The sequence below is a fragment of the Austrofundulus limnaeus genome, unplaced genomic scaffold (assembly GCF_001266775.1).
Source record: "Austrofundulus limnaeus strain Quisiro unplaced genomic scaffold, Austrofundulus_limnaeus-1.0 Scaffold265, whole genome shotgun sequence".
NCBI lineage: Eukaryota > Metazoa > Chordata > Actinopteri > Cyprinodontiformes > Rivulidae > Austrofundulus > Austrofundulus limnaeus.
This window is the reverse complement of record NW_013952667.1, coordinates 419,744-433,680: the sequence shown is the minus strand read 5'-3', so window position 1 is coordinate 433,680 and position 13,937 is coordinate 419,744. Positions and strand designations below refer to the sequence as shown.

At 37.3% G+C, this 13,937-nt stretch overlaps 1 protein-coding gene across 1 annotated transcript in view; it reads right to left on the bottom strand.

Moving 5' to 3' along the window:
* egflam (EGF-like, fibronectin type III and laminin G domains) overlaps nt 1-13,937 on the bottom strand; it is a gene marked incomplete in the record, with an annotated part of 23,845 nt that overhangs the window by 9,002 nt on the left and 906 nt on the right. Inside the window, 10 exon segments of the mRNA XM_014020786.1 lie at nt 553-653; nt 880-1,067; nt 1,743-1,987; nt 2,090-2,202; nt 3,647-3,813; nt 6,277-6,412; nt 6,492-6,609; nt 7,449-7,475; nt 8,002-8,088; nt 9,117-9,226. Of these exon segments, the coding sequence (XP_013876240.1) occupies nt 553-653; nt 880-1,067; nt 1,743-1,987; nt 2,090-2,202; nt 3,647-3,813; nt 6,277-6,412; nt 6,492-6,609; nt 7,449-7,475; nt 8,002-8,088; nt 9,117-9,226 (1,292 nt within the window).

Genomic DNA, 13,937 nt, shown 5'->3' with positions numbered 1-13,937 from the left:
TTTAATTTAATTTAATTTAATTTAATTTAATTTAATTTGTAAGCTTTGTCAACACAGACTGAATGGCTTCATTCACTTCCTCCACTGCCATTGCTAAAACAGCGCAAAAAATCGACGTCGTTCACAACACCTCCTTCTGTTTGCTGATTGGCCGGGTTGAAATTCTACCGGAGAAATCCTTGTTTATGGGTGAAATCCCAAACGGAGCAGTGAAGGGAAACTAGAACTGTGTAGGAAGGCAAGGGCCAGGATAGGTTAGGGGTTAAAAGGCTGATTTAAAAAAACAAACAAACTGCTAAATCTAGTAGTTGTACTTTCTAGTAGTCAGGATCTGCTATCCCAAATGTACATTATTCTGAAAAGCTTCACCTGTAGTGCAGCTTCCCTCGAACCAAAGCTAAAGAAGTAAAGTCACCACGACCGTGTTCGTTCTCACCGCAGTAAAGCAGTAAGCCATCCTCTGCCTCTGCCTGTTAAAAAGAGCACATCCTAAATACATTTTCCTCAATAATGCAGAAACGAAAAATGTTGTCAAAAAATATTACGTCTTACCTTAAATTCTAATGTAATTTGAAAGGTCTGATAAGCATTTTTCAAGGGTTCAAAGGTCATGTGAGAGTAGCCAGAGAACCTGGGAAAGTTTATTGTTATCACTAAAGAAGAAGAAGAAGAAACATAAACATAATAAAATGTGAATAGAATATCAGCTGAATGAGAGCTAAAACATTAAACAGTTCCATTCGAATCATAACGGTTCAGTCTGTCAATATGTGTATAAAATCACCTCCAATTGTACGGCACAGAGATGCTTTTAGTTCATCATAAAAACAAATAACTAAAATGAAGTTTAGACAAATGTTTCTTTGTTTAACGCCTCACCCTCAGAGCAGGTGTCGCCTCTGCGGCCGAGGTTACAGTGGCAGCGCGAGCCTCCGCTCTCAGAATCAGAGAGACAGAAACTCTCAGGAGGACACACGGTATCGTCACAGCTCTGGTCGTAAACACGAGGGACCTCGCCCTGCCAGGCGGAGATGGATGGGCTGCCGGTGGTGAAGGACAGAGGAACGCTGAGGCAAATTGGAAAGAATAAAAGTTTGATTAGGTCAGTCTTCTGAAAGAACGAAAAAGTTCATGGAAATATTTGATTTTTTTTTATGTCCAATCCATTTAAGAGACAAGCACTTCCCTCTTTTGCTGATATTAACAACAAGTCAAACTGACATGTATATTTCACCAAAATACAATAGAAAATAATTTTCAACTGCTTTGTGTTCATGTCAGAGCCTATCTGAGCAATCTCTAGATTAGAAAACACCTGTCCATTACAGCAGTGTTTCCCAAAGTTGGGGTCGGGACCCAAAGTGGGGTCCCGAAACATCAAGGTGGGGTCCTGAAAAGATTTTCTAAATTAATTACATTTTTGCCTTGGTTGTTACAAAGGAGTGAGGTTAGTGTATTTAAAGTGGATAAATGTAGTATAAAAATATTGTTACTATGCCCATGTTTAGTTGACCTGATACAAATGTTTATCATCCAAAAATAGTTGGGGGCACAGGTCTCTGTTACTATTTTGTGGGTCAAAAACTGAAAAGTTTGGGAACCACTGCATTACAGGACCAACACAGATCATATATACCTCTGGTGAATTTAGAATCACTGAACAATCTAAACTCACAGACAGTAAAAGTGGTGAGTTTCCTGCTACAAGGTAACACTGCTAACCACCTCATCACAATGTTCACCTGCTGGTGGTGAGGGGAGCAGTAGTCATGGTGTCAGTACTACTCAGCTCAGAGGTGACTGACAAAACCAGATCTGTGGAGTCCAGGAGGATTGCGGAGATGGTTGTAGAAAATGGTTGATCAGTGACATTTGGACGGTTTTCTGTGTTCATGCGGTAAACGACGTTTCGACCAGATGGCGGTCCAGGGTGTGAACGGAGCTGGGACTTCTTGTCAGCGTCGCTGATACCTGGAAATGGCTTCAGCTAGAATACAGACAAATAGCTTAATGAATCTACTGTATATTCATTTGTCTTATAGTCATGAAAGCTGCGTATTAAACATTTTATATATACTGTAGAATGCACCTCTTCAATAAAAACATCGTAATCTGAGTCATCAAAGTCAAATCCATCTTCATCTTCAATTCTGGAGTTTGTGACGTAAAGGTTAAAATCCCCGCTGCCAACATCTGATGTGCCTGTAACAAACATCAGAGCTGATTGTTAAAATTACACTTTGTGCTATAAGTGTAAATAATAAAAGCATAAAAATAGAAGCTAAAATGTATAAATGGACATAATGTACAGCACATTACTTTTTATATGCTGTATATATTTTGCTTCTAAAATGGAAACACTGAAAAGAAACTTAATTCTTTTATCGGCACGTCTAAACAAAAGTTGTATATGTCGAAACTGACTTTATGCGAAGTGGTTAGTTACAGTWTGTGTAGTTAATTTAAAGGTGATGGACCCTCATCAAAGTAAATATTTAATTTTACAATGTTTTACAATCAAACTTTTATGTGTTGGAGTGACAAAAAATGGACTTTTTAACTGTAACTGTGTGCATWAGAGAAACTCCATTTTGGAGCCTATGGAGAGATTAAACTGCCAAGTGGCACCACCTAAAACCTGTTTGATTAATGCTGCGTAGTGCACAGAGAGTGTGGGGGAGGGGGGCTAGTCCTTGCAAACAAATCAGTTGTTGTGTAACAGTCATTCTTAATCAGCACAATATCTAAGGTTTAAAAAAACCTGTCACAGAGAGAGTAACAAGGAAGGTCAGTCAATCAATCCCACCCCTGCTGCTCACTCAAGCATTGGCAACATTGTGTGCATGAATGTCTGCATTAGTCTGGACRGGCACTAAAGGGGTCTGGCATCTCATCCTTAATCCTGTCTGATAAAACTTTAGTCCCTAACCGGCTTTATTCCCTGCTGAGAAACAATGCTGGTGAATAACTGAGTTTGTTTCTTCGTTACCCTAAAATTACTCATTTTGGTTTGTTTCATAATGTTCATTAACTTCATAATAAACATTTTACTTGTTTTTCAAATAGCTTATATCACTTAACTCAGCCTGTGTGGTTTTAAGTTAACTTGGCCTAAAAGTGTGAATAGATTCTGTTTGACGATGTAAGTGTTTTTCATTACTGTTTCTATTAATAAACTGTGCAAAAACATAGTGCATATATTGTGCGTGTACCTGTGTAAAGTGTGCACTAAAAATGTGAGTTTTAACATCAGCCAGTCATGACCACTCCTYAAACTTTCATCAGTGACATCACTGGCTGCTGTAATCATCATCAATAATCATAAAGAAGTCTGTTTTGATTTTTTTTTTTTTTTCACTGAGGAACTTTGTCCCACAGACTCAGTGACACAAAACTAACAATCTGTGACCAAGTCATAGAATTTCAACAGCAAATTTACTCAAACTCTATACTGRTTGGCAGCATGTTGGACAGCTGAAGGAAACCAGGATTTATTTTTTATCATCTCAAAATATACATAATTATCAAATTTGTTCGAACTAACCAGAATTTTAAAAAAAAATTTAAGTGAGTAAAGCTAACTAAAACTATGTTTATTGTTGTTTTTTGATGTGAAGTTGGCTCAGAGATCAGCGTCTGGCCTTACCAAGTGTTCGGACAGGGTTGTTGATGTGGCTGGGTGGGCTTACTCCGTGCATGTTGACAGCTCGGACAACAAACTGGTACTCTGTGTCTGGGAGCAGCCCTTTCAAAACCATGGAGTTCGTCTCAATAGGCTCACGAATATATGTCCACTCCGTGTCCATTTCTGGCCTGAGTAAGAAAGAAAACAGTCTTAACAATTTTTAAGACAGTTGAAAAAAAAAGAACAGAACAATAACATGCTGCTTACGCGTTTTTATTTATTTATTTATTTTACTGTGACTGAAATTGAACTTTCAATGTGTCTTTTCAGGACGGCTTCTTTTGATGTGAGGCGAAAAAGACTTGCAGCCAAGACAGCCCTTCAGAGAGAAAAATGTCCCCAAATACAAAAAAAACAGACATATTCATGTTTGCTCTCTCACAATAAGAGACAGATTCTCTGCGTTTTTCTTCCATGTTTGTTTCAGAGGGATTTAGCTCTGCGCAGCAAAAATGTATATTTAAACATTTACTTTTTAACGTACAACTGACTTTTCTGGTTATYGATGTATGGAAATCCATCAAAGGATTTCAAACTGCCCATTTGTGACATCTGCTTCCTTGACTCTACAGTCTAGACATGCGAGCTCCTTTGTGTGCATGTGAGGCTGAAAACTAATAGAAGGAAAATKAAACTCATTCTTTCTCATGTCCCAACTGACCCTTATGTCAAAACACAAGTGGCTACACTGAACAGACCGGCAAAAATTCAGATCCTTCCCAAAGAGAGCTGTGTTTTCTGTTTGTCTCTGGTGCACAAGGCTGATTATTCATGAATGTGCTGCTTTCCAAAGCAATAGGCTAATGCAYACTCATGACTAATGCAGAATTTCATGAAGGGATGCCTATCACCTGCCAGCTTTCATGTAGAGGGGTGATAAATATGTTMTTGAATCGATTTATTGAAGTTCAAATTTAATGATTCAAAGTTAACTCATCAACAGTTTTGTGACCAGTTTTAAGATCCATAAATCACAAGAGAGCAGGAATCCTCAGAAGAAACAGATTGTTTTCCCAAATAGTTGACATAAAGTATTTACAGTTATTTTTACTGAGTCATAGGACCTAGGTTTAACAGTCATTTCAATGAAAATAAAGATTAGTTTTAATTTTCCAAATAATTTGTCTAATATTTGTACATTTAGCAAACAATATTTTTTTTCAGCAGTTAGTCCAACAGTGCATAAAAACACAACCCTGGGTGGATATTTAGGGTCCATGCAACATGTCATGTAATCAAAAAATGAAACAGAACAGTCGCATGGAGCAATTTTGTAGAGGTTATTGCAATTAGGCAAAAGTTGGTCTTTTGAAATAACATTGTAGCTTATATAACTTCACTTATAACTGTTTTCCTCTGTAAAACCACCAACATTTCCATCACTTTGTACAATTTAGCCTAACCTCAGGAGAAAAGTGAGAAAAAAGTTAAAAGGATATATATATATATATATATATATATATATATATATATACAGTATATAGTTCATTTTAATAGTCAATATTCAAATAGTATTTTGCCAAACTGAAACATATAATCTGAACTGCTGCAATAATACAACATCCAATCCCTTTTTGAGTGTCATTTTTCTAAATTTATTTGTAAAACGTCTCATTTAGTATCTTTCAAATTCTTGGGTTTGATCATATTTTTAATCATTAAATTGTTCTTATTAGTGAAACCTTTCCAAACGCAAACATTTTATCACCTGGAAAAACATTTGCTTTTTATTTGTTGCTTTTCTTCTCAAGGCCTCATCAGATATTTTTTCTCTCATACAGTAGCCATGTTTCCATCCAATTTTAATTTGAATTTTGAGCAAAATTTTAAAATGTTGAAAAAAGACAACAAAAGAGAAAATGCAAATCATATGTGTTTCCATCARYTGGCTTGGAGTGAATCAACCAGGCTGCGCAAAGTGTAACTACATCAGACCTTGGCATTACACACAGCTGTAGTAAACAGGAAGTAAAGTTGCAAACTAGGGAAACACATCTCAGGACAATGGAGACGAGTTATCAGGAAAGTGTTGATACTATTGGGAAAGTTGCAATTATTCTGTCATATCAACAACTATTGACAATGTTACATGCTGTCTGGAGACGTAGAAAAATCAACACAATTTCTTTCATGTTATGGGAATATCCATAAAGACACAGACAATGGGAGGAAGGTCCAGCTGCAGCTGCAGCAGCAGGTAGAATTGTTGGACAGTGGGAACAGCTGATCAACCATGTGAAGTAAATGTCAGAACTTATTCTGCAAATGTGTTTCCATCTCCCCATTTGTGCATTAACTCTTTTTTTTATAAAATCTGAAAACCACCTCGAGCAAGCATAAAAAACTATTTAGCAAAATTCAGGAAGTTTTTGTGAATTTTGCTGTTTCCATCCAGCTTTTCTAATGCGATACTTCAAAATGTGTATGAATAAGMGTTGATGGAAACACAACTAGTGTTTATATTGTACAAAATGGTAGACTGATGTAGGTGACGTATACGTTTGTGAACTGAGTTCTTATATGAATGTTTATCTGATCTGAAACAGCATTAATTGCCTTTTTTTGCAACTGTTTGATCAGTCACGACTGACCTGATGTAAGCCACCAGGAAGTGAAGAACCGGTGCGCTTCCTTCACTCTCTCCATGTTGCCACGACAACGCCAGCTCTGTGTCCGATACCGCCATGACAGCAGGCTGAGTTGGGGGTGATGGGGGCATGCACATTTCTGATGAAGAAAAAAAAACTGAAATCCACTAGAGACAAAAGGAAAAAAAGGTTATCTGCTGTAAGTTTCGTGTTCTTACCGTGGGAAGCAGTAATGACGTCTCTGGGCATGCTGGGTCTGCCCTCCCCTGCCCATCCATATGCTCCAACACTGACTCTGTACTTAGCGTTCATCTTTAGGTTACCAATGGTCACGTCCTACAAAGTGCATCAAAGACAAGGATCATGTTAGGTATTTTAAACCAACACTGAAAAGCAGCAGAATCATTAAGGCCAGTGGTGTCCACAGTCAGTCCTCAAGGGCTGGTGTCCTGCATGTTTTAGGTGCTGCTCTGGTTCAACACAGCTGAACCTAAAAAGTGCTTGAGGGCTGACTTTGGACACCACTGATTTAGGCCACGTGTCAAACTCAAGGCCCATGGGCCAAATGTTGCTCACCACCGAATTTTATGTGGCCCTCAAGAGCTTCAATGATGTATTAATGTCTTAAAGCCAGCACTGACCACAAACTGCGTCGATTATTTTGCCAGTGAAATGATGGCATCCCACCACAAGGTGGAGGTGCAGTTCAAAAGTAGCCGGTAGCTACTTTTGCTCATACATTTTAACCGGAACACTCCTCCTGTGGGATTTATCAAAGTGGGAGAGTTCAGAATTCAAGATGGCAGCTACTCACCACAACAGTGGGTATAACTTTCTTAGTTTTACTTTTAGCAGTATTTCTGTATTTATTTATTTATTTTACATTTAGTCAGTCATATAGTACTTTTTATTGTTTATAAGAGAACAACGTAAAATGCTGTTTCTATGCAGGAAATACCAGGTAAAGCTCAGTTGTTTGTTAGCGGTGCTCAGCCGATGAGACGAGAAACGTGACGTTTCGTGTTTAGTCGAAGTTAAACACGAAGCGTTGAATTACAACTGGTCCTTTGAGGGCGGCCATGACGTTSGTGTGGCCTTCAGTGAAAATGAGTTTGACACTCCGGATTCAGACCGTAGAGAGTCGGTGAAAAAGAAAGAATAAGGTTGGTACTCACAAAGCCAGCTTGCCCGTTAAATTGTCCCTGTAAGAAACAGAAAATGTTAAATTATTTACGTCCACATCATCGTTGTCATTTGTGAGATTTGAGTTGCTTCAAAGTAACCACAATCCATTTTTTTGTCTGCTCAAACAAGTTATTAGCTAATCATTTTAGTCAAATTTATACATCAGAGCAGTGATGTTAGTGGGAAAATGTTACTGCATGATGTGTCACCACATAATGAAAAACTTTTCATTAGATTTTTATGTACTTTGTGAATTAGAAATGATTCCAAAGCCACAATTTTTATTTTGGGATCAAAGAGGTGACTGTTCTTTTTGTTGTTGCAATGAATAATGATAATTATGCTTTGATATGCCAATGAACCTGTTCATATTTCTGTTCAGGTTCAGCACAGGCACCCATGATGTGTATGGCATAGAGTCACAGTTTAGTAAAACAAATAAATAGCCCTCTGATTTGCAACACCATGCTGAGTTAGAGGCAATTTCTGCTATCTCTAAACAAAAAGCAAAGATGTGAAAATGACTTTTTAGGGAATACTTACAGTAGTTAACATGTCCAAACTGAGGGGCACCTCCATGAAGGATGATGTACCGACTGGACGACTATTCTTTATTTCTGTGTAAAAAACCTGGACAGCCAAAAATAAATACGTATTCACGATGTTTTAATCTTTTCTTTTTTATTATAAACATCTAATAATAACAGTGTACATAAGCCTGACAATAAATATGAATATATTTGTTAAAATACGGGTGTTTCTAAACTACCAAAACAGCCGACATGGTATAATGCCCGAGTTGTTGGAAAGAGAGGTATTCAACTAATCCTCTTAGAGCAAACATATGGCCCAAGGTAGAGCTCACCCAATCATACTGAGCTACATTTATTAATTAGTCATTSAGAATAAACTGTAAAAAGGAAAGAAAAACAAAAAAATAAGGAACAAGGAAAGAACAGTAAGACTGAAACTTTTGGCATGGCATGTAAAATTGAAAAACAGGTTTATTTGCAAATGTCGAAATGTATCAAAAAAACACAATAAAATATGAGAGCAGTCCACTTCCAGTTACAATACACAACTCCAGCTGAGCAAAATGTTTGGTTGAAAAAAAGATTATGTCTTCACCAAGAAGTAATTCAGGATTTCATGAGGAGTTCAACTTGGAATGAAACACTAAATAATATTTGAGGACACATCCTTCAGGGCAGTTTTGCACAAAAGAAAAATATACACATTTGGCAGTGGAGGAGTTCTATTCAAACACATAAAGTTTGAAAATGCCCCCCACCCCCACCCCCTCAAGGCCATCCTCCTGAACGAGGAGCTTGATGGGCACTTCAGTCTGTGGCAGCCATGCAGAAAAAAATGAGCATCCACTCAGGAAAGATACAAGTGGGGATTTGATGTTTCTGTCCTTTTTTAAAAAAAACTCCTTGATGTGATAAAAAATAATCTAAAAACATATATATTTTTAAATCACCCTTTTTTTCCGTTAGTCTTACAGAGTTTTTTGAGGGGTGGTGAGTTTTATCACAAACCTTGACAAAGTGCAGCAAATCGATGGAAACAGCTGAAACAGTCTAAAAATATTTCAGCTAATTGTACGTTGTTTAGCATATTTGTATCCCTTTATTTCAAACTGTCTCTGTGAGTACCTTGTATCCAGTGATTGTGCTCACGTGTCTTCGGGGCATCTTCCATCGCACACTGAATGCCGTACAGTTGAGGGTCTCCAGCTGGATGTCTAACGGAGGACTCAGACGATCTTGTTTACACAAWGACATAAACACAAAGTTACACAAAGAGGAAAGGTAACACACGATTAACTGAACTGTTTTCACTAGTAAATAATTAATACGTATTGTACCTTTTTCATAATAAAATAAAACTTTCGAAAGGATAATAATTTTTTGAAGCAGGCAATGAGGAAAGTGCATGAGGATTTACTGTGATGCAGCTTAAGATTGCTTTTAAAATGTTGGTAAATTAAAGTCTAACTATGACCAGATTTATGATCGGAGTAGTCTAACTGGGACAAAGAACAATTTGAAATGCCGCCATCGTAAAACTGCTTCAATCTCAACAGTGTTAATTCACTTTAAGACTAATTTTATTATTATATTTTACACTGTAGACAAATTTACACTGTTGTTATTCCTGCAGGAAGTGCAGCATGTGCTACAGTCACATGCTGCTGCCTCTGTGTTTTCAGATAATCAGACTGTTGTGTGAATAACTGCACAATATAAAACAGAAAGCAGAGCAAAAGTTCACAAAACGTGTTTGTCCCTGATAACAGGTTTTGGCTGCTTTGTGATAGCATTTTTTTTCTGATGCAACCATGAGGCTCCTGTTATTTTAATGCAGTTGAATCATACAAACATCCTCATGAAACAAAACCGCTGATTTGTTTGCTTATTTTATAAGGTTTAAAATAATGTTTTACAGGTGGGACTGCTGGTCCTGGGTAACAGTGATCCCTGTGACACAGAAAGGAAGAAGTGGATTAAAGATACTGGATGGATGGATGGATGGATGGATGGATGGATGGATGGATGGATGGATGGATGGATGGATGGATGGATGGATGGATGGATGGNTGGATGGATGGATGGATGGATGGATGGATGGATGGATGGATGGATGGATGGATGGATGGATGGATGGATGGATGGATGGATGGATGGATGGATGGGTGTTTTATGACTTTCATTTGAGAAAAAAAGTCTTAACTTGTTTGCTTCTCATATGAGTTGACAGAAACCTCAGATGTTAATATTTTGAAAGGTTGAGTCCTTAAAAGAAACAGAAACACTTTTCTAGTATCGAGAGAGGGACTGAAGAAGTTTTTCTAACTGTAGGAATAATAATCAGATCTATTTATGGTACAACTGTTTACTGTATGGATCATAAGTGGATGATACAAGGACCCCTGTGACTATTACACACCTTTTACATTCAGAATTACTGCTAATAAAAATAGGCTTTTTTGTGTTTTGTTGCTCAGTAAATTCAAGTTTTCTGTCAGAATTAATTTTTTTGTTTATTTTGTGTTCACTATGATAACCTTTCTCCTCCTTCAGTCCTCTCATGTCTTGACCTCCCCTTGTTCATCTGAGTGGGTAATTCAGAATCTCGTCTATTTTTTTCTTAAATAAACACACAGCAGCTTAAAATGTATTCAGTACACCTTGAACTGGATTTTATTTTAGCCTTGGTTATTGTTGTCCATGCTGCTCTTAAACCAACTGAAAAATTCATACAAACATAAAACAAGGGTTGCTAAAGGAAGAAAAGCTTGGTAAGTTTTTTTCAGTTTGTATGAAAATCAAGTGAATAATCATAATGTCTGGAAAAAAAAAGTTGCCACCAGAAAACAACAGGTCACACACTATAATATTTCATTGGACCGCCTTTAGCTTTGATTACAGCATTGTTTCGATAAGCTTCTGCAACGTCACAAGATTTATTTCCACCCAGTGTTGCATTAAGTTTACACTAAGATCTTGCATTGATGATGGTAGAGTCCTGCTGCACAAAGCCTTCTCCAGCACATCCCAAAGATTCTCAATGGACTCTGTGGAGCCAATCCATGTGTGGAAATAATGCCTCATGCTCCCTGAACCACTCTTTCACAATTCAAACCCGATGAATCCTGGCCTTGTTGGAACATGCCCGTGTCATCAGGGGAGAAACAATCCATAGATRGAATAACCTGGTCATTCAGTATCTTCAGGTCAGCTGACCTCATTCTTTGAGCACAAACTGTTGCTGAACCTGAACCTGACCTGCAGCAACCCCACATCATAGACCTTAGTTAAATCCAGGTGGTGACTTTTTTTGGCAGGGCAGTGTATAAACAATTTAAAGAACATTTTCAGTGTTTTAAACAGGTTTTGTTTAATTAAGACATAAATCTAGCAAAGCTTTTGCGGTGTTACTGTTAGTCTGGTGATTTAAGTAAGACAGTGATTTATTTTATTTTATTTTTTTCAATGAGGGGATGTTTTCGAATTTATTCAGTAAAAAAATGTCTGTTCAACTGATAGGGTTAAAGCTAAATAACTAAAAATAATTTTAAATATATTACTAGCCTGTGCTTTTCAAGTGCTCTTCTAAATTCTTAGGGGACGTTGTTTAGCTTCAGACATGAGTGAGACGAGTAGTTCTGTCTTAAGTGTTTCTGCTGGGCCGACCACAAGTCCATGGAAATKAGGGTTTCCAAATAACAAGGGAATTGTTGTGTTGATCAAATATTATTTATTGCTGTTTGAATAATAATGATGACGTCAACACAGCAGACTGCTACAAGATTACACTTGTTAATGACTTCATTGAACCATAACACAGTGAAGCAATATATGGTGAAACAGGCCATTAAAGGCCAAGGGAAAGTAGCTGTCCTTGAAGGAATGATTGCTGTCTACCACCTTGTATCCTAAAGCTGTAGAAAATAATTGTTACTAACAAATTATAGCCCTGTTGGATATAAGTGCTAAATCGGGAACATATCACCAGGGTTCAATTTGTTTCTGTTTAATCCAAAACTATACATACAGTTTTTATATGAAAGCAAAACTAAATGAACATTATTTTTATTTAAAGTATTCACACAGGCTGACACGAGTTTCTTATTTTAGTTTTAGTTTCCATTCTTCTAGTAGCTCTTAAGAAGCTCAAAAGGGCGTTTTGTGATGCAAAATTTCAGGTCCACTGACACATATATGGTTTAAGCTCAATCTATTTGCTCTCACTTGTCCAGCAGTGATGCTATTTCACATGGAGCAAACATCTGAAGTGCTGCTCTGCTTCGTATCTGTCTCTGGGCACAGGGAAACTTGTTCTTTATTGATCTGAGGAGCCCAGGACCAAAACATCACAGAGTTGTGCGTTGCTGTTCTCCCCCTGAAACATGCTGCTTTAGGTTTGATGTAAAATGTCAGTTTTAAATATGAACTCTTTCTTGTGCTGATAAGAATGTAAATGTTTTTTTTAAAACAATGGTTCATAAATTGGTTAAAATGCACATTTTGATAACTTTCTACAGTGAATGTAAAAACAAATCTCCWGAGTTATTCTATTATTAATTCAACATCCCTTTCAAAACAGGGAATAAAGCTGTCAGGAGAAGTGAAACATGACTGCTTTGGGCTGTGTCTTTATTCGGTTTTGACTCTTTTTCTGAAGCACCAGCTTTGTTGTCTAAGACTGATGTGATGCTTGTGGACACTGAGTCCTGCTCTGACGACCCCCCCCCCCCCCCGAGAAAAAGATCAGAGAGACCTTAAAACAAAAGCACACACAAGTACAAATGTCAAGTCATGAACACAGAGCTACAGATGTCCTATATATGGAGGTCTAAATGGTGCTCCAGTCTGATGGCCTGATGTAAAAGTCAGGGCCTGAGGGTCTAAGAGTGTGAAGAAAGATGAAATGCAGCATTCAGAGTGGCAGAGAGGGACAAGAGGGGTGACAGACAGAAAGGAGGAGAAGTGGAGAAAAAACAGAAACAGGATGGCAAAAAAAAAAAGACAGAAACCACAACACACAGAGGGACTGATGAAGTCAACATTTAGGGATTTGTGCTCTAAGGAGCAGATTTTCAAGTGGATAAATGAGTTTATTATTGGCCTGAAACAGAATATCCTCCCCTCTCTGTTTGTTTTTGAGACAAATTTATAACTATTATGTATATTGGCGGTATTTTTCTCATCATAAATAACAACTTAAAAATGAAGGTGTTTGTTTTTCTGTCATTTTTATGCAAGAATGTAAATTCATTCCTCCCACAGTAAAGCWTGACGGGGTGTACAGTTATCCATAGATTCATGCAAACATAATTGGGCAAACAAAAGAAGCTGAACAAGAATTTTAGGAAACTTTTATGGAAATTTATTTTGTATTTATAAAGAGTCTGAATTTTAGACAAAAGCAGACTTTTCGAATGACCCCCTAAACTTCACAAAACTTTTAGTTGTTTATGAAGGAATTTCTCTGCTTTAAGTCTGTTCTTCATCAACCTGAACATTTGATAAGAATGAAGAATATGTTTGACAGATCAGGTTAGAATATTTCATCTCTCCTCTCTTGCTGTGCTGCTGATTAATGAAGCCAAGTCCCAAAAACTTACATTGTGTTTTTTTTTTAGATGAGGTCATTATCCTTCAGATAAAACATTGCTTCATGTGTTCTGTTCTTTCTCTTGTCTTTTTGCCAGTGGCTGATTTTTTGTTAGCCTTGATTCAAGAACCTTTTATCATTTTTGCGTTTGCATGTTTCTGCAGAGACAGAGCCAGCCTTTCTATTTTTGAGACCCTCAAGTTGATTTTAAACACCCACTCCAACTTCTTGGGGTCATCATTCTCTAATTTCCTGTCACTGCATTTTTAAACCGTCCTTTTGTTATTTTTCAGACATGTTTCACAGCCCACACATTAACTGTGTGGGCTGAACCTTTATTGTCTTTATCTCATAAA